At 45.0% G+C, this 24,262-nt stretch overlaps 1 protein-coding gene across 2 annotated transcripts in view; it reads right to left on the bottom strand.

Moving 5' to 3' along the window:
* The window catches only part of vps13b (vacuolar protein sorting 13 homolog B), a 339,886-nt gene that overhangs the window by 48,385 nt on the left and 267,239 nt on the right, over positions 1 to 24,262 (bottom strand). For both annotated transcript variants that reach the window (XM_079164264.1, XM_079164265.1), the window contains exons 41-46: positions 21,897 to 22,081; positions 12,696 to 12,892; positions 10,772 to 10,953; positions 10,208 to 10,428; positions 9,950 to 10,081; positions 3,681 to 3,842 (exon numbers count right to left, since the gene is read on the bottom strand). In XM_079164264.1, coding sequence (XP_079020390.1) covers positions 3,681 to 3,842; positions 9,950 to 10,081; positions 10,208 to 10,428; positions 10,772 to 10,953; positions 12,696 to 12,892; positions 21,897 to 22,081 — 1,079 coding nt within the window. The remainder of the gene's footprint in view (positions 1 to 3,680; positions 3,843 to 9,949; positions 10,082 to 10,207; positions 10,429 to 10,771; positions 10,954 to 12,695; positions 12,893 to 21,896; positions 22,082 to 24,262) is intronic.

Below are 24,262 nucleotides of genomic sequence, written 5' to 3'. Positions count from 1 at the left end.
GGACCTGCGGTTGTTGATATAAATGACAAATAGGCAAAGGTTCAGAGGTTAAGGGCAGGGTATAGGAAGAGCATAGAAAGAGGAGAGAAGGGAGAATATGGAGGTCTGGGGAATGATGGCTCGTGATGATCACAGTTGTTCCAGACACACCAAAGCACCATGGGACTTAAGCAAAACAGCACAACCACTCCAAGCTCATTTGCAAGAGCTACAAAAACACACTTGCAGGACAATTTAAGAAATACAACCCTTTCTCTTATCAGTGCCACTATTATCATAACCCCAAACTGTAATTAGGAGCTTACGCTACAATTTGCTGAGGCGGACACATTGGCAGGCATTTTATCATCAAGCTCTATAAGTTAGAGAGAGAGAGAGAGAGAGAGAGAGAGAGAGAGAGAGAGAGAGAGAGAGAGAGAGAGAGAGAGAGAGAGAGAGAGAGAGGGAGAGAGAGAGAGAGAGAGAGAGAGGAAGAGAGAGAGAGGGAGAGAGAGAGGGAGAGAGAGAGAGGGTGTTTTTGGCAAAGTTGCACTACTTCTTATTTATCTAGTTTCACAAATCATGTTCATCTTGAGAACACATATTTCATATACCACAAACACATGATGGAATAACATATGACAGCACCATCTTGGAATGGCATTCTTCATCAATGATGAGATTTGGCCCATTCGGACAATCTTTCTTCCAAAACACCCCTAAAAAATACAGAGGTCATTTTGACTCACTGGTAAAAGGAGATGTGGTATTCGCTGTGCCAGATTGCCACTCTCCAAGTGTGGGTTTGTGTATGTGTGTGTGTGTGTGTGTGTGTGTAAGGAGTGAGGTAAGAGCACAGATTAACCATGGCTGATGATTAATACAACTTGACTTACTTGACTTACTGCGAGCAATTATGTCCATGTCTTTTCTCAAGCTCGACTTTCTCACACTCGCAGTGGAACACGTGGGGGTCCTGAAACATGTGCGCACCAAACACACACACATATGCCACAGATCGCCGGCCCACCCTCCGCTCAACCTCAAAACCACAAAGGGTTAAATATAATCAATCTTCTTTAACAATGCTGTCAGGGCACTGTCTGAGCGCGCTGACAGAAACATACAGATAGTGGCTGCACGCTCTGTGAGCCTGTGGGCAGAGTGTGTATGCTCAAGTCAATGAGTATGGATTTTTATTGCTGGGCCGGTATACCGGTTTCAATTTCCCGTACGATATGAATTTTCACATACCGTCATACCGGTGCATAGCCAGAACATTGCTGACAGTCTTCAACAGGCTGCTAAAGATGATATTCGCCACCAAAAACCATAGCTGTGGAGCTAGTTACCTTATCTGTATTGAGACGGATCCCTACTCATGGTCATAACTTTATAACAATTAACAACCCACAACTAACGCTCTTTAACAGAGCAAAACACCACAACACAACAGTCTGTGACACATAAACAATTTGTAACACTAATAATTGTACATTTATAAACTTATAATATTTATAAACTGCATGCTGGGTACAGCTCACTCGCCTGCTAGCACAACAGTCTGCTAACAGCTGGGAGAGGCTCCGTCCTCCAGTAACGTTACATTACAGAACAGCGATGCAGGATGAACATAGACAGACCGGAGATGCACCGATAGAGTTTGACACATATGCAACGCTGATTACGTGTAATATGTGTGGTATTTGTTATAAATGTACGTTGGTACGTAGAGGGTGATACGAAGCTGTACTTGGAGGGGCTTAGGACCCAGGGGAATGTAGGTGAAGGAAACCGGAAGAGACGGAAGACATGCCACACAAACAGCTGTTCACCGCTCGTCACGATCCTGTAGAACAGATTCTCAACTGGTGGGTAGTCGCGGACCCGTTTTCAGTGGTTCGCGGGCCTTTGCCTTAAAGCAGCGGAGGTATTCACGCTCCTTTCCAGCATTTACGCCACTTGTTCAGCAGCGCAGGAAAAACACAGGCCAATGCGTTGTAAATCACGTCACGTGATGCAGTTTAGCCAATCAGATAAGGGTATTTTGATACGTTTCCTTACTCCAGTGAGATGTACCCACACCGTGACACAGGGAGGAGAGACAATGAAAGACATCATAGGGCAGATCTCATGAGAATCCATATGTGAAAGTAAAATATCTGTGGTCGATTTTACCAATTTAAAATGCTAAAAGGACTGCATTCCCAAACCAGTGCTGTAAAACCTTGAGATCAAAGTATTTCTTATCCACACACTTGAACTCATGGTGAGGTGTATGAGTTCTAAAAGAATACCGTGGTATCGCCAAAGTTAGGCAAAATACCGTGATATACATTTTTGGTCAAACCGCCCAGCACTAATGGATTTCTTTATATATTTACCGGATGTGTGCGTGTGCACACATTTAGTACATGTGTATCCAGGTACACACATCGTATGGTCCACAATGTGTGTGTGTGTTTGTAGGTTGTAGGTGCCATGTGTGCATTATGTTTATATGTCTGTAATGCTTGTGCTAACACTCTACACTCTTGGAAAATAAGGTGCTAACTAGAACTATAAAGGGTTCTTCGTCCCCCGAGAACCCTTTTATATTCCAAGGGTTTCATCTATAACCCACCCAGGGTTCCCATGAGGCTCCTAAAGGGCTGATGCTGATGTGATGCAGCGCCTCCCACCATCATGGTTCACTATCACAGTTTTTGGAGGATGAGGACTGAAAGGATATTTTAACACCCATGATTTCAACAATCCTTGAAAAACTCTTTCTTCCAAAAAGGGTTCTTTGGATGAAAAGGGTTCTTAGTGGCATCCTTAGTCAGTCTCACAAAGAACCCGTGAAAAACCTCATCAAGAAAAGGTTCTTCAGAAACAAATGGTTTTGGGTAGAACCTCAGCCCTTCAGGAATAACAGGAGGCAACCCCTGGTTTTACAAAGGCAAGCCTATGAGAAAGTACCTTAATTCAGCATTCTCTCTAGTGTCCACCAGGGGGCGACTCCTCTGATTGTATAGAAGTCTATGAGAAAATGACTCTACTTCTCTCTTGATTTATTACCTCAGTAAACATTGTAAACATGAGTTTATGGTCTCAATCTCTAGTTTCAAGTCTTCTTCAATACAGCATGACGTTCATTTAGTAAATGATGGTCCAAACAGACCATAAAGCAGAGTATGTTTTAGGGCGGGCTTACTGTGATTGACAGGTCTCTACCAGAGTTATCTGTGTTTCGTCTTTGAACTTTAACCCTTTCACAGTTAATTTGAACATTTTGGTTGCCTAAAACGTCTTATTCAGCATGCAGTTAGTTCCACCCTTTCGTGTCACTTCTGGTCGCAAAAAAAAAAGATGGCGACGGCTGAAATGCAGAACTTGGGGCTTCTACAAACCAATGGGTGACATCACGGTGACTACGTTCACTTCTTCTATGTTATAACCCTTATTTAAAAGAATAGAGAGTTAACAAATTGTATATGTGAATGTGTGTGCTTGTCTGTGTTCCATGTACATATATTAAGGGTGCTAATGTGTTTCTGGATATACTGTACTGTGTGTGTGTGTGTGAGAGCATGCATATGTCTGTGCATTCAAAAGTCAAACAAAAAACACAGGGCTGAGGATCATTTCAGATATTTCCCAGACCCTGTGTGTGTGTGTGTGTGTGTGTGTGTGTGTGTGTGTGTGTGTGTGTGTGCTACCTGAGGGGACTTGTGGGATCTCCAGCTGTACTGGTGGCTGTGGAGGCTGGCCAGCAGCACATTCTCATCTGTGTCCACCTGGCCAAAGCGTAGCGTCTCGTGGGTGTCGTTACAGATCACATAGTGGCTGAAGACCAGCTCCTCAGCCTCCGGGTTCCCACTCTGAGAGAGAAAAGGGGGGGGGGGGGGGGGGGGGGGGCATTTAATGGATGGATGGATAAAGGAGAAAGAAGCAGCGAGAAATGAGAAAGAGAGCTTGTGAATAAAAGCAAATACTTCCAGGTGTGTATGTTTATGGTGAGTGTACAATGCAGTGTGTGTGTGTGTGTGTGTGTGTGTGTGTGTGTGTGTGTGTATAAGCACATTTACAGGTGTCAATGCATGTATCGTCAATCGTAAAGATGCAGATCTCAGTAGTGCAGCTTTCAGTCAGTAGGAGAAAGAGATGACTAATGTCACCCGTGGGAGCAACACAAGCTCAACAGGGGAGTGAATCACACACAGTCTGACAGCTATCCAGGCTGACGCAGATTTAGACCTGGCTTTTGGGGCCAGATCCACCCCTGGTCCCACATAAAACCTCCAGGAGGCCTCTCTCTTGACCAAAACTCAACTTTGTTTTTTCCTTCTTAAAGAAGCAACATTTTGTCCGTGAGATAAATAAGGTATGAGATGTCAACTCATTTCAAATGGCAGCTTGGTTCGTTTGTGCATTTTCTCAATGCTCGGTGCAAAGTGGGACACTTAGCAGGCATTCCTGTTAGCAACAGTCATCAAAATATTGTGGTTTGTTAGGGAGAAAAACAATATGGTGAAGTCCGGCCCTACTGCAGCAATGGGGTCAATGAGAAAGCCTCACAGAAAACTAGAGTCATGCGAAGTCGCACAGGGAACGCTGTCCGCTCATACGTCACCTCGCATGCGAGAGCAAGAGCTCACTGGGGCCTGCTCTTGAAAAACGCCGGTTTAACAGGGAGAGATGAGTGTGTCGAGTCTCCTCTAACAGGAATTCAAGTACACAAATTTCAAAACAGCGCACAGTTTGCATGCGAGTTGGATGGCGAGTGCGTGGGCGCAAGTGCATGTGTGAGTTTTACTTGAGCTCCTTCCAGAGGCTCTCAGGCCTTGATGGGATCTCTCCCGCACACCCCTCCCCGACTCTCGAGGCACATGACTGTGGCTCAGACAGCTTCTCAATAACTACTCCGCTATCCTAACAAAGAGGGACCCCAGCCCGCTGTGTACTTTTAAATGGCAGGGGGTTGATGGTTAAGAGAAGCTGGCAGTAAAAGCTCAGGGTTTGACTGCCAAGCACGTTCAGGGTCTTGGGGTTGTTGATGCTATTGAAAACGGATGGGAAAATGTACACTATTAAAAAGGAAGGCTTGATGATAGATGAGAGAGAGAGAAAGGGGTAAGAGAGAGCAAAATATAGACGGGACAGCTGCGACAGTGGGTACAAATCCATTTCCAGTTTTATAGCAAAACATTATCTGCGCTCCCATTCGAATCTGACCCTGCGATTTACAAACTTCCTGCTGCCATCCCGAAGATGCCATCGCTAATCCCGCTCTTTGATGGTATCGCCTTTCTGCTCCGATTCACGAGGCAATGCGATACGCAAGTCAGAAAAGCTCCCTGCTGTAATCATGATAACTCTCCGTCTATCCAGGGACTTTAAGTGGACAAATATTAGGACAAAGATATTTAAACAGTCAACACGTCTTCCTTGTTAAAGAGCTTGAGATGACAGCTTCTCCTCCAGACGCGCTCCTACTGCGAATCAAAGGATCCATTTCGCTAATCCAGCCGGATACTGTTACGTTTTCACAGAGTCAAGCCCAGATCTGCATGGCAGTGTGGCACATATATTAAATGGCAAGGTACAGTAAAATGTCTGGAAGACCGATTGTAAATAATGACAGCCAGTCAAAAGAAATACTCATGAAACAAGACGCCATGGAGGAGATAGTGAAACCAGTAAAAAGGGACATAATGAAACAATAATCAGATCTACAATCACCTCTATGTTCTGCTGTAGATGACCCTCGCCCACACATCTGCCACAAACAGGAACTTGATCTCTCTATCACTTTCTTTCCGGTTGCAAAGGACAGGAGGAAAATTCCTGTTGTCTCAATTGCACATGTACGCAGCCTGTGAACGTTCTGTGAGAAAGCAGTGTGTAAATACTACTGGGCTTTTGTGTGGCTCTCCACCAAAGCCACTTCCCTGGGGTTAGGGGCCGGGGGGGCAAAGATTGAAAGTGGGGCTAGGGACCGAGAATTGAAAATGGAGGCCTGAGGTTAGAGTGGTTAGGGCCATATGGGGCTATCGAGCGAGGAGAAGAGGCAAAAACAAACAACCTTTTTGAAAGAATTCTTTTTCCTTCTTCTCTTTTGAACCTAGAAACCCTCTGAACATGTAGAACTGCAGTTTTACCGTAGCGCTATAAACAAATACTGCACTCATATGCAAACAACAGGACATGATTTTGATTTGTAGTCAGAATAGTATTAACCAATCTCGTTTGAGCAGGTAAAAAGTCCACATGGAGAGCAAAAGAGGTTGACCGCATTGGCTGAAATGCAATGTAAGAACCACCGGCTATCTTCTGACATTGACTTGACTTTTCATTGATTTAAAATCAGCTTGTAAACTGGCCAATGGTGAAACAACCCGGTCTTACACGTCGCTCCCAACACCAACTCCAGTCTCGCATCTCAAGTTGCTAATCGGACTGTAAACAACAAGCAGCTCATGGAAAAGCAAGTCGGCTCAGAAATATAGCTTCTTCCCCAGGGGCTCATCCGTCGTCTGAGTGATAGGCGATGGGTTCCGAGATTGACTTTGACCTTACTCTTCCTTCAGTTTTACATATAACAGCATAATTCAAGCTTAATTTGAAAGGTAAATGGTGAATGGACTGCACTTATGTAGAGCTTTTCTAACTCAACGGACACAGCGCTTAACAATTGGCCTCTTCTTAACCTCTTCACAAACTCGCATGCCGATGACGCTGGCCTGCCCGTTGGGAGCAACTTGGGGTTCAGCATCTTTTTCAAGGACAGGAGAACCTAGGGATCAAACCTCTGACCCTGTTGTTAGTGGACGATCCACTGAACCTCCTGAGCTACATCCAATCTCAGTTTTGAACTGATCTACGAGGACTTGATTGGCGGTTGGAGCTCAAGGGAAGCGCTGCAGGAGAGGCAAGAAAGAGGAGGAGGGCCCGCCGGCTTGGGAACATGCCGAGTATCATAATAGATTGAATATACATTCATGTCAATATAAATGACAAGACATTTGGCATGTGTACTTATGACTGTCAGAAGTACCTCGGGGATGTTATCATGGGCACAAGAGAAGTCCATGTTACCATGACTACAACTGTATATCATAACTTATCAGGGCTATATGAGAATAAATTGCAACCATACACCAAACAGGCTCTTTTCTATCTATTTATTGCTCTGCATCTGGAAGTGCTCCAGCTGTTCTGGTTGTGGTGGTCTGGTATGACCATGTCTGGGTTGTGAGGTTTCGATTGTGTGGTAGTTGAGGAATCTTCTCCACGGTTCAATGCTGACCCTACGGGCCACATCACAACAGGCCTGGCTGCCAGCCTTGACACCAGGAAACATGAAAATCACTGAAACAATTACAAACGTTGGGATACATCCTTCTGTTGCGGAAGGACGGGGCCTGTTAACATTTCCAACTGCTTCTGATTACGTCTTCAATTAGGATCAAGTTTTTTCTATGCATGGACAATGTGTGCGCATGAGTGTGTCAGGAATGCAAGCCTCCATCAGATCAAAAGATGCATTTTAGCTTCACCGGAGCGGTCCTTTACATCCACCTCACCGCCAGACGGATTTGGGCTTAATCGCACCCAAGGTTTTTTTCACCACTCACGAGATTTTGTTTCAGCGAAAACACCAAAAAGGAAACAATATTAAGTGTTCGCAACCTTCTCTGAGGTGGACGAAAATATTTATGAAGTGTGTTTTCTTAAAAAAATAAAATCTGCCTTTTGTACTTGACCCCTCTCTTCCCCTTACTCCATAACTACTAAACCCACATGCAGCACATTTGCCTTATAATTATAGTGTGTTTTGTGTGCAGCAAAATGGTAAAGGCTGGAGCGAGTTAAAAGGCTCTGTACAAGTTACAAGGCTACTGCTGTTTAGACCAATCAAGACAATACAGCCCGCTTAATCATTTTATAACTCAATCCCATATACTGGTGGACATGTAAACACACCCTTCAGGGGCTTGTGTTTGTGAAGAAAGGTATTCTGCCTGTGTTTGTATGCGTGAGTATTGTTAACCTCTATTCTGTGTCTCCAGATACTGGGCAAAGACGGCGTTCAAAAAAGCCAAACGTATCACCCAATCAGTATCAGTAAAAGCTTTGGCAAAAAGCAAACAACCAACTAATGTCCCAACTAATCATGCTTGGCTTGTTGTGTAAAGCCCACCATGGATACCAGCACGTCCAAAACACTCCAGTAAAGCGGCAATATGACCATTCATTACAACACCACCAGCGCTTCCAAAGTCTTATTTATGGCTAAATTAACCAGCAGAAATAGGGAACATTCGCTAGCATGCCCTACATGATGCAATGATGAAGCCAAGGGTCAATTATGCCCGATCATCCAACGCGGCCAGTATGAGCTTTTGATGAGTCAATGATGCCACCGATGTGAAAACAAAGGGATTAAACTGCGAGCCAGACAATCATTTTATAGTAGATTTCCTACACAGCTTGTTTCATTTTATTTTCCACAGGTAAAAGAACACAGCTGCTCTTAGAAAAACACCAGTAATCATGTCTCTCACCTGGCAGTGGGAGTCTGCATGCATGCAAAAACCATGCGAGTACTTCAACGTCTCCGGGGGCCAGCGTATGAGTCAGCAGAGCCGCAGCTGAGCTGAGCTGAGCCATGATAGGGCACACAAAGCCAGAGAGGCCAGGGTGTGTGTTTGTGTGAGCAAGTAGACAAATGGGTGGAGGACTAGGGCCAGATGAAGTCTTGGCAGGTGTCAGCACTCAAGTTTTACCGTGTTTTCATGGGCATCACTTCACACAGGAATATACCCTGGCTACCAGAGGCAGTGCTGAGAGCTGGGAACTGAGAGATGACGAGGACCAAAGGACTAGAAGCTCGGGTGCACTGTAGTCAGAGCTCACGGCGAAGTGAAAGGCAATGTTTTATCACCGCTGGCATACGACCCCAAACCATTCTCATGAAATCCACTTTGTTGTGAGTTTGTTTAGCCGATGCTCCATCTGGGAGAAAAGACATTCTTTCTGTTTATTCTCAAAGGGTACATATATGTTCTACGTATTTCTTCTATGGATTCACTAGCCCCTGGATCCAAATATAATAGCTGTATGCTAGTACAAGTAAATAAGTTATCCTCCAATACTTTGCTACCTAAGTCACCATAGCACTGATTACTTTGGTCACTTCAAATGCACGTCACCAAGCAGCGGTGTTGGAGTATTTGAGACTGGTTTCAAGAGCACATTTTCAAGGTGTTGGTCTCATCTCGTCTCAGACAAAGAGAACTCTGTTGAGTAACATTATTACAGTGATTAAAAATGGAAATTCCCAAACATAAGATTCAACTCTGCAATGCTTTTTGATTATCATATCAAGAAAATTCTCATGGTGCACTTGTACATATACAAACACACAGCATAAGAAATGGCGATAAAAGAGGAGAATGAAAAAGGAATCTTCAGCTGTTTTCTCTGGGTGTTTTTATGGGAATGTGGGTCTTTGAGATCAATTTAAGGATTGCCTATTGTTCCACATTTTATTGTAAGTGTCAAGCAATGTGGGACCCGCAGTGGTCTGGTCTTGGTCATGACTCAGTCTCAACCCCTCAAAGTCTTGGTTTTGTCTCAGTCTCGATAGACTCATGACATGGCTTTTGTTTACAGCAGCTGGTCTTAACTACAACACTGCCAGGCAGCAGTGAAAAGTTGCAAGAAATTGCCTTTGTACATTGCCATGTAAGAAATCAACTATTTTGCTTCTGATATGGGTAAATAAATAAATAAATTGAAGGACAACTTCCACCCTCAGGGCCTGTATAAGGTGGAATGATTCAAATGCTCTGAAAGCAATATCGATAATCTATCACTATCAATTGACTTAGTTTTTGCATGTCAGTCCATGGAGCTCATACTTTATTGTGTTCTATGGAGTGTGTTTGAATATTAAGTGTACATAAAGGTATCTCTCTGTTACCTGTTGCCAGCTGTGCAGGGCAGTGTCCACGGTGTGTATGGCATACTGGCTGATATTGAGGAACACCGGGTCCACAAACACATTCACATCCAGTGTGGTGTTCTGAGGGCAGCATGTGGCTGCAGCCTGGCCCTGAAACACATGCACAAATAAACAAATTAAAACATCTAAATGACATCTCATTTTCACATTCCCTGATCAGTGCTTTGAATCCTAAACATCCAGGCAGATAAACTATCACGAATAGCTGAGCTCTACCTGCAGTACACAAGGCTGGAGGAGCTGGAGGTGTGTCAGGTTTCGGTACTCCAGCAGCTTGCAGTCCAGCTGGGTGGAGAAGCTGAACTCCTGACACTGACGTGGCCCGCTGCTCCACTGGCGCAGGAAGACCCGCGGCTCCCGGGCGCCGCTCACCATGAACTCCTGCTCCTGAGGCAACTTCCTGTCTGGCAGGAAGGGACGAAGCTGTCTAGGTGGGACTGAGAGCAGAGTGAGACACAGCATCCGCATTAAGAGACTGGAATGATCACATGGCACAACTGTCAAAAGATCCAATTCTTACGTTTTTTTTAAATGTACTTATTTTTAAGGCTGTACCGAATGTCTTTTTTTTATATTCAAAGAATCAGACCCAGTAAAGCCTACTAACAATTAGTGTAGCCTAGTCTTTATCTGTAACCGTTTAAAAAAAAGCTGGTCGGCATTCAAATGTTTTAGAATACGAATGTATTGTAATGTCATGAGCGAAGCTTTGAACCATTTGGTGCAGCCCGACTGATCTTTATCTTCAAACTCAGAAGAACTGCGTGTTCCGTGTCCTACCTGTGCCCAGCTGTTCTAGATGGTGGCAGAGGTGAATGTCCAGCTGTGCAAGTTGAAGGGACACGCCCAAGGAGGGGACAAACCAGGGTGCGAAGCAGGAGTCCACGCGGGTGCAGGCCGCCAACGCGATCGGGGAGACCAACTGATCGCAGGGCAGCTGGGACCCGGACTCACTATCCGAACTGGAGGGGGAAGATGAGACGCAGCAGACAGGAACAGATTCAGTGGTGTGACTGACTGTAAAAACCACAACAGAATGCTAAAACCACTCTAAGTGCAGAGAAATAAAGAAAACGTATGAACCGAATGCACTCTGTGAACATGACATTATTTCATATGAAAACAATAAAGGAGGAGAAAGGAGTAATGTACGACTGTGATTCAGATTGGACAGTTTCAAGGGGAAAAACTAGCAAACGGTTATTGATTTTCTATCAAATTTGTTCTGAAATATCAAAAGCACCAGGCACAGCTGTGGAATCACGGACACAAACAATTCTACCCACTAATTAAAATAGTCTGATCCTCGTTTGTAGCTGAACGCTTTTGTCTCTTGCCCGGCGAGTTACAAATTGCGCGACATCCTCATCACAAATCTACAGTGGAGATAAACGCCGCAATTATTCAGACAAAAGGGGGAATGAGAAGAGACAACAGTCTGAAGCGGGCCTCCTTGCTGTCCCAGCCTGTGAGTTTAGGTACATTATTACTGCCGCAGCTTCCAGGAGAGCCTCTCCGTGAACATTAATTGCATGTCATGGTTGATGATGTGGAATGGAAGGTAATTGAAGTGAATGACCATTTGCTCTGTAATTTGCTGCTACCATGATCCAACGTAAAAAAAAAAACTTCAGCAGGAAACGCTCAGGACCCGAGAAACGCTGGAGCAGCAGAGTGCTCCTTAAAAAAGATAAGCATCATATGTTGACAATTTTCATTACTTCCAGTTGGCAGGGCAGCCAAGTTTTTTTTTTCTTGCTGGAAACTAAAGTAAGGCAGATGAAACGGGCGAGTAAGGGGAAGGGGACTCAGTTTTGATCAAAAAAGACAAATAATTTAAACATAAAGGAAATGTAGTGTTTGGGCTATGATTGTAATGCAACGCAGATGTATATTTTGCTTTACACTGTATCTGGTACTGCTGGTACTTTTTTCTCTGTTTCTTCTCTTACATGTTTTCTTATTCCTCCCTCTCTGCTCCTCTAGAGCTCTCTAAGCCACACAGAATGTGGGCTTGGCAATTCTCTTCCACTAAAAAGTTCCTGAAATCCTGAGAGGAAGTAAAAAGGGGGGAGAGAGAGAGAGAGACAGAAAAAAGAGTAAATTAAGATGAGGAAGGAATGGGGAATGAGAGAAATGAAAAATGGGCGAAGCACGGAAGATGTGACGGGGTGAGACGTGAGAGAGATGAAGAGAGGAAGCAGTGGTAGCTGGAAGAGGGGAGTAAAAGCCCCGTTGAGGAGTTGGGAGCGCTTGGTAGGCTTGAACCAACCGGTCCAACCCATCCCAGCTCAGCCCGGCCCAACCCAGGCCAAACCTGAGAACTCATGAGCCAACCCAAAAGGGGGTTCTCCGCTCCTCTCGCTTCCCCCTGAGCTTCCCCCTCGATTAGATACACTCAAGGTAAGCAGGAAGGAATCCGGATGGGCCCTGACAGGCACTTGGTGTGCTGGGAAATCTCATTAGGCCGATCTGAACGCCTTCCAAGCCCGCTCCCTGCTTCTGCACGCCAGATGTGGGGCGAGGGACACATTGCTGGCTCTTTGTGCTCGGCGGCCTCTGTGTGTGCTTTCTCTCTCTCTCTCTCTCTCTCTCTCTGCTTTCTCTATCACTGGACGGCACACATAATGCATACAAATACGTCAGAGCACAGAGAAACAGCTAAATAAAACGCAGGTTTGCCCCCCCCCCCCCCCACACACACCTCTGCTCATCACCTCCCTCTCCGTTGTTGTTGAGGACTATCCTCCACAGGTCTGAGGCCACCAGCTCCTTCTGCTGGTCGGTGAGGCTGAGGCTGGGCAGTGGCAGCTGGCAGGCGCTGCTCTCCGAGAGGCTGAACTCCCGGAACGGAACGAAGGCCTGCTGGAGCTCGTCCCAGTACTCCAGGCTGCACGGTACCTGAAAGGAAAAAACACAGTGAACAGCTTCCAAAAGCAGCCCCCAAAATATGTATCTCATTCAGGTTTGTATGCATCTCTGTTAATCACGGTAGTGATCTTCAACTCAGATTGAAGCTTCCTTTAATGCACAATATGTCATTTGCTATTGGTTATGCCGTGAAGTAGCGTGGGGTCATGCTCTACCAGCATTGGCCTCTCCTGGTTAAGATTCCTTCAGAGTTTAGGAGGTTTGCACCACAGAGGTCTCAGATACACTGAACAAAGCAGTTTCATGTTGAAGGAACAGTGTGTAGCATTACCTTGGAATTAGCCGTTTAAATCTACATATATACATAGGGCCACACAGTAGTTCTCCTACATGCTTAGCATGCAGGAAAAGTTTCAGTTGGTGGTAATCTGCAACCTCACCGCTAGATGTCCCCAAAGTGTTTCTCTGGTGCTGTTAGTCGGAAAAAGAATGTCCCGGAGAGGGCTGTGAGGTCCAGACGTCATATGACTGTTCAAAACATAGAAAAACGGCCAAAATCTACAAGGTGTATTGTAAAAATGTGGTTTGTACTTAGACAACAACAACACTGACACATGTAAAGACGATATGACGCCATTTACAGGCAACCAAATGAGACACACCATTACTTGGATTCAAATTAAAGATTTATACAGTCATATAGTTGGAAAATCTTTGAAAAAGTTGAGATAATGTCAGTAGTACACAACCCAACAAAATATATAACATGGGTCTAGTCGTTTTTATTCGAATGCAGAACAAATACATATTACTCCTTTCAGGGTAATGAACTACATGCCCAGACACTGACTCTCTGATTCCCTCCTTTAAGACGTTATACCATTTCACACGTCATAAATCACAAAAGACACTCGTTTTGTGTGAAAAGTATAAAGCTGAAATGAAAAAACGGCTTGCGGCCCTCTTACATCTGCTTATGCAAGAAAAATTGTACTGACTGCCTAAAGGCAGGGACTAAAAGAAAAAGACAAGTCTAAAAGGAAGTTCACTGCTGTTTATTCTAGCCCGTTTTTCATTTGCTGAGCAAACATGATGGAAAAAGTCAAAGAGGATACTGTAACACCTCATCCTTGTGCTGTTGCTCATGCAAATCCTCCTTAAATACCTGTGGCTCAAACGAACCCTCTCCTCCACCGCATAGAGACACACACCTCTGCTCGCCAGTCATTAATGGATAAATCACAGTATTCACTTGGATGAAATCACACAGGAGTCAGATATTAGTTTTCTCTCTGAAAGAGCTTGGAGGAAACGCGAATGAGACTTTTTGAGAACCCAAAGACACTGAGGCGCTTCTTTACATCTCTTTGGGTGGCATTATTGGGTTACTCCGAGCTCTGCGACTACTTCATCAAATGTTCAACTGAAACACAAACCTCAGATTGTTGCTGTCGAATATATATATATATATATATATATATAAATATATATATATATATATATATATATATGCCTGTATGGTTTTGTTGTAGAATTGATGCTACCAAATTTCTACCGATGGATCAGATAGTTCTCTTAAGGTGGTGGCTTTGCTCCATCAGATGACAACATCGTACAGATGAATCTCCCACTTAGTCATCACTTGAACCTTTGCATCCAGACCGCATAAGCAGAGCATTGTAAGCTCCTCGGTGTGACCCTGATTACGCATCAGATGTTTCTGTGAGGCTTTGTTATTGCACAACAGGTACTCTTTCAGTCCTGTAGATCCCCCCAGTTACACATAAAGCATCAAGCAGTGGTCTGCTGATCATTTATCATCGATAGTTTACTGACCCTTTCAGGACACGGGGAATCCCCCGGCTCGGAGAAGGAATGAGCAAGCGACTTATTCTTTTTAATGGTGTCTGCATTACAACCTTGAATTTTACTCACTTCAGACAAACCAATCTATAATTTCTCATGTAGTCTGGAAAAAAACAACAACAGCAGACCACCAACGCAGCGAGACGACAACTACATCTGCATGACTAAACCCCGGGCCAACTGTATGCTATGAGACATCCATTAGCATTGAAGTTTCTGAGCTGTTTCTCACACTGAATAACAATCAGCTCATGTGAATGACTGGTAGGGCTCAACTCGTTACTCACATATCGTGCCAAAATTAGCATAAATGTGTCTGGTGCTCCTGTGTGAACTAAAAGCGGGTTCTCGGGTTCCCTTGGCCACCTGCGCAACTCTGATGGATCAGTGGTGGCAGGGAGCTTTTAGCAGCACACCTGCAGGATGCCAGTGTGTGTGTGTGTGTGTGCTGTTTATGGGTGAGTGAGGGCATTTGTCTGAGCACATGCGTCTGTGACAATCCAATTGTTTACCGGAGGTACCGATGCTCCCCGGGCGCTTACCGAACCCCATGGAACCGGCAACAAGACTGTGTGTGAGAAGCTTTGTGCTCACAAAATGTGTGTGTGTTGTTTCGTATGCACGGTGGGTGCGGCTTACTGTTAGGGGAGGAATGCATGAGGTAACCGTGAGCTTACATCATGTATGAAATGCCACACAGGTTTTCCTGGAATCCGCTGCTCATAATTGTACTCGACAAGAGTGGTGCACCCGCAACCCCGACACACTGAGCCACCGGAGCGGAAACTCACTGAATCTCAGCGGACGATTCCCAGAACCGCGTTGCTAAACAGAGAGGGTGGGTTTTTTTTTCACCTGTGATATTCTATACACATGACGGCATGCAGAAACGAATATGTGAGGTGCATATATGGTACAGTGGAATACATTTGCATGGCTGAATGTGCGTCATGTTCCCTTTGACTTTGGCCTTGGAGGAAGTGTGGAGATGAAATTGATAACCAGCTCGCAACAAAAAAATAAAGATTATAATGTTGGAAAAAGAAAAAAAACCAAAATACGATTTCTTTGCTACGTTTGAGTTGGACGTCTGGCAATGGCTTCTGGGAGGAGAAGGCACCTGTGTATATGTCAAACAGATTGTGTATACGTGTCCACGTATAATTGAGCGTATGAAAGACAATACGCATGTATACACGTGTGTATACACAGGTGTGCGCATGTATGTGAGTGCGTGATACAGTCCGGGCAGCGTCGGTTTCCGCTGCCTGATTGTGTGTGTACCTTATCTGATAAACAACACGTAACCCCGAATAGCTGACATTCCCCTTTGGCTAAAGGGGTGCAATCTGTGTTCCCCTCAAGCAGAAGACTGGCAGCTAGGCCTCGAGACAAAACATCAGCCCAGGGCTTATCTTACATGCTATCTTGATGTTTTTGGAGTCAAGGTTCCACTTTGGAGGTGGTTCAAAAGGCCCGGAAAGCTAACGTTAAGGACTTGTCGAGTGCTTTCAATATTCAAAAACATTTTACGAATGCATTCAAATCCAGGACTGTTGGCAGCATTGTGTACACACACATCTGATTTCCATCCCTGTCACCCGGACCCTGTTTCTGCCAAACCGCAACATACTTCTCTGCATGGAGTTACTTCTCTGGGACTGATTGACCAATCACAGTCGCTCTCTCTCTCTCTCTCAAAAAAAAGGGTTAACTGAAGGCAGGCAAAACTAAAGCAAATACACAACACAGAAATGATTTCAATTTCCGTGATGGACCCAGGTGCAATCGCTGCTGAAGTTTAAACATGTCCGTGCAACTGAAGACTCCCCAAGCTCCCATCCGAGGCTGCGGCCGCCGACACCCACAGCCTCGTCTGCCATTGCTCCTATTAACAATATCAACACTGCTATTAGGTCTTCTGTTATTCCACTGATGCCTATGTGTCCGAAAAATCCACTGCTAGCTACCTCTTATCAGCCGGCGGACAAATTGAATTGACGTCGGCTTGAGCAAATGTTTACTCAGGAGATGTAATGAAAATTGTTCTGAAAACGACTCCCGCTATGCTGTCTCAGGTGGGCTAATATAGGTTAACGTTAATCAGAGCGGAAAATCCCACGCCGAGATCTTCACGCTCCACTTTTTCTTCTTCCTTTTACTCTACAATGCCAACGTTTTTGGTGGATGAGGTGTAAAAGCTCCAGATCAAATTAACCACACGGACAGTCTCGTATTTTTATAGTGCATGAGCTGTGAATAACGCAGGTCTGCTTGAGCGCTGTCCCCCTAAAATAACAGTGATCCAGGCTAAAATACGCTCTTTTGTGGGGTCCGCTCTGAAGTGAATCACCCACAGACTCCCCTCCGATTCTAACTCCCTGCAAAGGAGATAAAAAAGGGACGTGAAACAAGGATGTGAAGCGGAGGGTGGACCTGCGATTCTCATGATAACGACAATGGCAGCAACAGCAGCTGCAGAAGCGGTTATGACTCAAAGGTTGCCGGTTCATCTCAGGCCACAGAGCTTTTATGATATCGGTCGCGGGCCCTGCCGGGACATGAAAGCCTATCCCACAGTGCCGTACGAAAAAGCAACAGCAGGGGAGCAGATGGTGTGATGTTTGCGATTTTTGGGCAGCAAAGGAATGATCACATTTATTTGGATATTGGAAAAAAGCTAGTATTGGTAAAAAAAGCAAATGACTACAAGTGGAGGCTGAACTCCACTTTAACAAACTGTACCTCCTCCTCCTCCTCCTCCTCCTCCTCCTCCTCCTCCTCCTCCTCCTCCTCCTCCTCCTCCTCCTCCTCCTCCTCTGAGCCGGCGTCAGGCTGAATCACCAGCTCCTGTGTTCACTCCCGGTTTCTCAGGCTTTCAGAGCCCCGCAGAGAGGCAGAGAATCGAGCGAGAGAGACAGACGGAAAAAAGGAGCAGTGAGGACACCTGCTTATGATTCACAGGGCCGGACCACACGGCGGTGAGAAGGTGAGAATGAGTCACCTTCTATCCCCTCATCATCACTTGGGCCCTCTACGGGCAGGAACCTGTGGCTGCCCGCCCCCCCCCACCTCCCAAACCCAATCACTCTGACATGGTTCCCCTTCTACTGTGTGTAACAGTGCAGTGCAATTTGACTTTGAGTAATGGAAGAAGGTTTGAATTCCCCCTCCGATACACTGGAACCAGTTGGGAAACCACAACTATTTAAATGCAGGAAATCTTGATTTTATAAAATGTTAATATGATCTGCTCCGGGGGGACAAGCGAGCAGCATGGCTCAGAGCAACAACCCCCCCCTCTACCAAGCCCACCTTCCATCTATTCAGCTGGGTGGAGACGGGGAGCGAGAGAGAAAAGGAGGAGGAATAGAATGAAAAGATGGAGAAAATGTGAAGAGCAGCCACTTTTATTCCGGTCACCTTGTCCTCCTCGCCATCCACCTGCCGGTAAACGGCCGTAGAGCCGACGGAGAGGAACGACAAGACAGCTCGACGCCACACGGCCCTCTCTCTCTCTTTCCCTCCGTGTTTCTTTTTCTTTCCCTATGCCTCTCACTTTCCATTTCTCAAAATCTATCAGCCTTCATCTCCGTGTGGCCACATGGTAATTTTAGAGGCCTGAGAAATTATGACTGCCCCCCTCTCCCCCCCTCTCCCCCCCTCTCCCCTCCTCTGTCTCTCTGCATAGCCTGGATGTGAAGTAAATGAAAATTCCTTTGGAACTGAGACATTACTGTTTTTTTCTTTTGTTGTTTTATGGCTGCATTTCCTTTTTAAGTCACTGGATTTCTCTCTGGTTTTAGTATTTTGTTTGGATTAAAACACGAGGTAAGGAGGACTGTAACATATCAGTAAACTGACCCAATGTCTTATAGTTACTTGACAATCACTCCTTTCAAAACAGCACATGATACGTGATGCTGTGTTTTTAGAAGTCTTGACTAAATGCATTTAAACCGGTTTTCAGATAAACTAAATTAATGGTCCAAGTTACCGGCATGGATGAGACTTTATGTGGGTGTCACACAAACACAAGCTACAGAATTAGGACAGTCACTCCTTAAAGGTGGATTCTAGTTCTCTTTTATTAAAACTTGTAAGAGACTTTTCTTAGCCGTCAATAACAATGGCTTCCATTGACTTAGCATTCCTTGCTGTTCTCTGGCCCCCGCTGCATCTCATCCCCACACCAAGTGGTTTCAGTAATAGCCGGGTGCTCGGAGCCTCCTCCTTTCATCACCTCCCCACCGTGGAAGTTTCATCACCTGATTCCTTTTAACAGACTTGTCAGAGGAGACAGGACCGCGCCAGATGACACGAGGAGCAGAGCAGATGATGAGGAAACCACATGCTCGTCAACCGCCGGTTCTCGCTGCGCAACACACTCACGCAAATTCGTCCAGCGGTCACAGAGATGGAAGTACAGATGCAGAAATACATGCCGGCACCCACGCTAGCTCACATTTGATGGCCGCTGTCTAAGTGAACGACAGACATGTGACTCATGTGAACAACACTTGTTTCATCTGCTGTCGGGCCTTCACCGAGCTCTCGTTCAATCAGCTGGTGAAAGACACCACCTCCATCTGTGACCATCTATCTCCATTCTTCTCCTTCCTGTCCATCTTCTCCCATTAACCACCCTTAACTCTGTCTCCCACCGCCTCTTCCTCTCGCCCTCCCTTCGTCACACACATCATCTCCCTCCGCTCTCCACTGTAACTCAATATGTGGCCAATCAGCGAGAGGCTTTGGAGTTTCGCTCATTACAGACTTTACAGCTGTGGGGCCTCGCCGGGAAGCCAGACATCTGCAGCACCTTCCAGTGTCCCGTCTCTCCTGGGCCGACATAAACGGACGAGAAGAAAACATCTGCGCTGTAGGTGAAATGATTGTGGGAGTCTGGGAAAGAATCGGAGAGATAAAGGGGAGGATGTGTGGAGATGGGAAACTTCTGCTGCAGATGGAGGAAGCAGAGAGAAAAGGAACCTAACCCCGAGGCTTAAAAATGTAATTAATAAGTCCTTATTAATGGGCTGGAAATTAAATAAAACTACCCTCATTGATTTCAGTCATAACTTCTTGTGACGGGTTCACACCAGCTGCGACACCAAATCAAAATGGCCCCTTCCTCACTTCTTACCCCCCTGCTTCTGACCCCACCATCAATTACACACCTCCATGACTGCATTTTGTGACGCAATTGTGGTGACAAAATCTGTCCCAGAGACAGACAGAAAGACATATAAACACCAAAACCTCTTCTGTGGTAGTTCTCGCTGCAGCAGGTGTCTCCAGGGCCACATTTCACCACGACAAAGGTAAAAACAAAAGCAATAACGGCTGGGAATAACATTATGAAATAAATATGGGATAAATACTATACATCATAAGTAGTGGCTAGTCAAGGAAAAATTGCATTAGAGTAAAGTCTATAATTTAAAGGGACATATACATTTTCAGGTTCATACTTGTATTTTGGGGTTCCTACTAGAACGTGTTTACATGATTTAATGTTAAAAAAACACAATTTTTCTCACACTGTCTGTCTGAATACACAAGACAGAGCGCCTATCTCTTTAAGACCCGCTTCCCCGTTCTGAGTGGTGGGTGTTTCCGGTCTTCTGTAGCCGTGCTGTCCCCCCCCATTCACAGCGTACCTGCACTCACGTGTCAACAACACAGATTAGCATCACTTCTAGCAGTGACTGTGTAGTTATGACATCACAACCCCTGTTTCATGACAGCCCAGTTTCTGATTACAAACTGTTTCTATTTCTCTGTGGATTGAGCATTTGGATACTTTCACAGTATTTACAGAGAATTTTTAATTAAAAGAGATATAGAACGTTGACCAACTAGCTTTTATATCAAGTTCTTATCAGTCAATGCAATAATGTACTGCTGGAGTCATATCTGTGTATTTATCACATCCTCTTATTCTAATACATTTGTTAGCTATCCTTGCATTGCATTTCACGAGGAGTTGCTGGAGGACTGATCCTCAGCTTCTGCTTCTACGTGACTTTTGAAGACTTTTTGCCACAAAGAATTTCTAGAAACCTCAATAACTGCAGAAATTAAAATAATATCTGACTAAACATAACCAAAACAAGCTGTGAAACTTTATATGAGCAGGAAAAAGAACAGGAACAATGCATTAGTTCAGGAACAGGACTGGGTTAAGCGTAGCTAACAGGATGACAAAAAACATGTTTTGTATATTGTATTACCAGAAATGCCATTCCTAATTGCATGGTCAATAAATAAGAGGACACGGAGTGACTTGTAGCTTATAACAGTGTCAGGGCGTTTGACCTAAAAATAGCTGCAGGAAAAAAGAGAAAAAAAAGAGAAAGATTACAGAGGAGGAGGAGGCCAGAGAACGGGATTTGGGATTCAGCTCGCCTTCGAGGACGATAAGCTGGAAAGTGAGGCGGGGGATAGAGAGGCCGAGGATGAGTGATAGGGGGAAAAGTGGGTTGTCCTGTCCCCCGCTGAGGCCCTGTAGACTCAGTAGCTGCTATGCTCTGCCAAATTATAACCTCATCTGGGGTTAGAGACACCTGGCTATTCACACCGGAGCATGCACGATGACTTCCACAGCTGTCTGACCATGTAGTACATGTTTGAAGAGTCAGCGGGGGTCTCAGTCATTCAATAACACGGAGGGAATGGAAGTTCTCATGACTCATGTCATGGGAATTATAAATGGACCCCAGCCCAACTCCAAGACAGTTTATTTCTCTTTCATTGCAGGTGATGTTAAGCAGGGAGCAGTGAGAGATGAGTGGAGTCTCTTTCGCCTTCTTTATACAGTAGTAGGCTTCCTTTCCTTAGAGTTTTCCACATTTATTCACAATATGCTGTGTGTTTATGTTTGGGTAGGGTCTTTAGAACATTGGTAGTGATGGAGGAATGAAAAGAGAAGATAGACAGCACCTGGAAGTAGGGCTTAATCAAAACCATTTTATTTTATAAATAAAAGAACAATCAATTATTTTTTTCTGATTATTCTAAAGACTAATTTATTGATTATTCTAAATATTATTTATTGAATTCCTGATTAATATAACAATGAATTGACCCAATATAGATATGTTGAGAGTATAACGTCAACATATTTTTCTAATTAAGAGATACACGCATGTGTGTCGGCCCCTACCTGCAGGGTGTCCCCCAGGTCGGCAGTGCTGATCTCAGGGTCCTCCGTGGTGTTGAAAGGGACGGGAGTTATCCTGACGAAGGTGAGGACCCGGGGTTCGGGGTACCTCCACAGCATCACCCCCGGGCTGTCCTCCGTCTCGCTGTAGAACACCACCTCATGGGGCCCCGGCAGTCTCTGGGAAGCTGCCACAAAATGAATACAACCATCAGAATAACTTCACTTGAATCTGTCAGTGATCGAAAAGCAAAGCTGAGACTGTGCTTTACAGGAAGACATTTAAAAAGAGAGGGAAAACACACGGTGAGAGGCTGAGGGAATATAGTTAATGGAAGGAAACGCAGAACAGAGGAGTAGAAGATAAAACACCATAGCTGACTGACGAAGCAGAGGATAAACTGGAAGAAATCCTTTAGCAGATTACGAGTTTACTGCACTAAACTACTACACAGGATTCCAGAAGAAAAAGCCTGTTCTAAAGGCTTAACCGGCTTCCTTGAACATTTACATATGCTTTAGGAGGTAAGAAAAATGTGGGATGAACAACAGTGTGTCATTCTTTTAACATTATGAAATTGATCTGATGTGCCAAAAAACAACAACAACAACAACCTGACTTTGACTTGTGTTTAACTTTGATGCTGTGATGTTCTACTACGGAATCCGAACCCTCCCAAAAATAATATCTCCCAAAAGAAGTGCTGTAGATGTTTCCACGCTTTCAGAATGTTTATATGCGTAAGAAGCCGTGTATAAACAAAGTGGCTGAGTAAACATTTTCGCTATGGAGTAAACAGCCATCGATTAAACCCCGGCAAGCACCTGCAAAAGCTGGACAACGCTGGGTCTGAACCCCTGAGTGGTGTTTGACTTAAGTCGTGGCTGCTGTTTGGGATTCAAGTCCTTTGGAAAAATGTTTATTTGAAAAAAACAGTGGAGCGGAGAACTGCTGCTTTGTTTGGCCCCCGGAGGAACAAACACTGCAAGTCAGCAAAAGCTGTCCGTGGCAATTTTTTTTTCCTTCATGTGAAAGCGGTGAGCTGCCCACTTGAGGGTGGAACGGCATTATTGTTCTTTTGAGGAAAAACAGGGCGAATGAAAGAAGAAAAAAACAGACACTTTCATGAGGTTTTACTTTCATCGGGGTTGGCTTGAAGTGAGAGACGGGAGACAGAAGACTCCCCTCTACCCGTCTCTCAATCCATCTTTCATCTCCTCCTCCGTCCAACTCTCCCATCCATCCCTGTGTCGGGCCCCCGGGGGCCACTCGCTGTTCTCCACCGAGGGCCCTGGTTTTCTCCTGACCGCTGACAACATGTTGCAGACAGATTGTGCTCTCTGTTCTAGTTCACTACTGTACGTTCTCCTGCTCCAGCCAGCATATTAAACGCATCAAAGAGCAGTGGAACAGTGCAACAAACAAAGACTCAACCACAGCTGACAGAGTGGACGGCTGGTCTACAGCCAGAGACAAGTTTGATCCTCTGTGTATAATGTTCCTGTGTGTGTGTGTGTGTTTGCACACAGAGGACAGCACACACAGAGCACAAAGAGGGGGAATAAACAGCATGTTACTCAGAGTGGAACCAGGCAGACATGTCCGATGAAACTTCTTTCCACAGAGGGCTTTGATCTGACTTTGATTTAAGCCCATGTGTATCTTAAGTGACATCTCACTTTGGCACAAAGGTTCCTTTTTTTCAAAGTTTGTACCAACAGTGTCGTGCATGAACACGCTCTTTAACATGCTTTAATGTTTTCGATGAACTGAACGTATTACGCTTGCAAATTATAAGGGTGAGATTAACGTACATTTTCGGAACAGATTATGATGCTCACGCACTGCGTGTCCGGCATGGCTAGTGCAATGAAGGGGGCAGAGACAGACAATTGGCCACCATCTGTGCGTCCCCACCGCCAAAGTCTGAAAAGTCAACTTGACCAGCGAGCGGCGTAGTGAGGGTCGAGCTTGTTACAGCATTGTGCTGGCAAATCCACATTTGCGCACGCGGAGCAGAAATGCTCCCTCGCGAGGACGCGTTTCCATTTGCGGATACAGTTCTGTGCGCTCGACTCACGTCTGTTTTCTTTTATATCTGTGCAAGTTATTTAGACCAGTGTCCTGTCCGTTATCATATGGTGTCGTTAGCTCTTGAAACTAAGGTTCCCCACTGAATGTTCATTCAATATGTAGGCTGATATCAAGAAAGGAAAATCACACAAGTAAAAGCAATATGAAAATCTGTGTCAGTAAATAAAATATGTACACACACACACACACACACACACACACACACAGAGGTGTAAAGAGGTAAAGTGACAGTATATTGGTGTAAAGTGTGATGTTCAGGAGATCTAGAGTTCAA

This window comes from Pholis gunnellus, assembly GCF_910591455.1.
Source record: "Pholis gunnellus genome assembly, chromosome: 8".
Classification (NCBI taxonomy): Eukaryota; Metazoa; Chordata; class Actinopteri; order Perciformes; family Pholidae; genus Pholis; species Pholis gunnellus.
The sequence above is the reverse complement of the archived record's forward strand: the minus strand, read 5'-3'. Positions and strand labels throughout refer to the sequence as shown.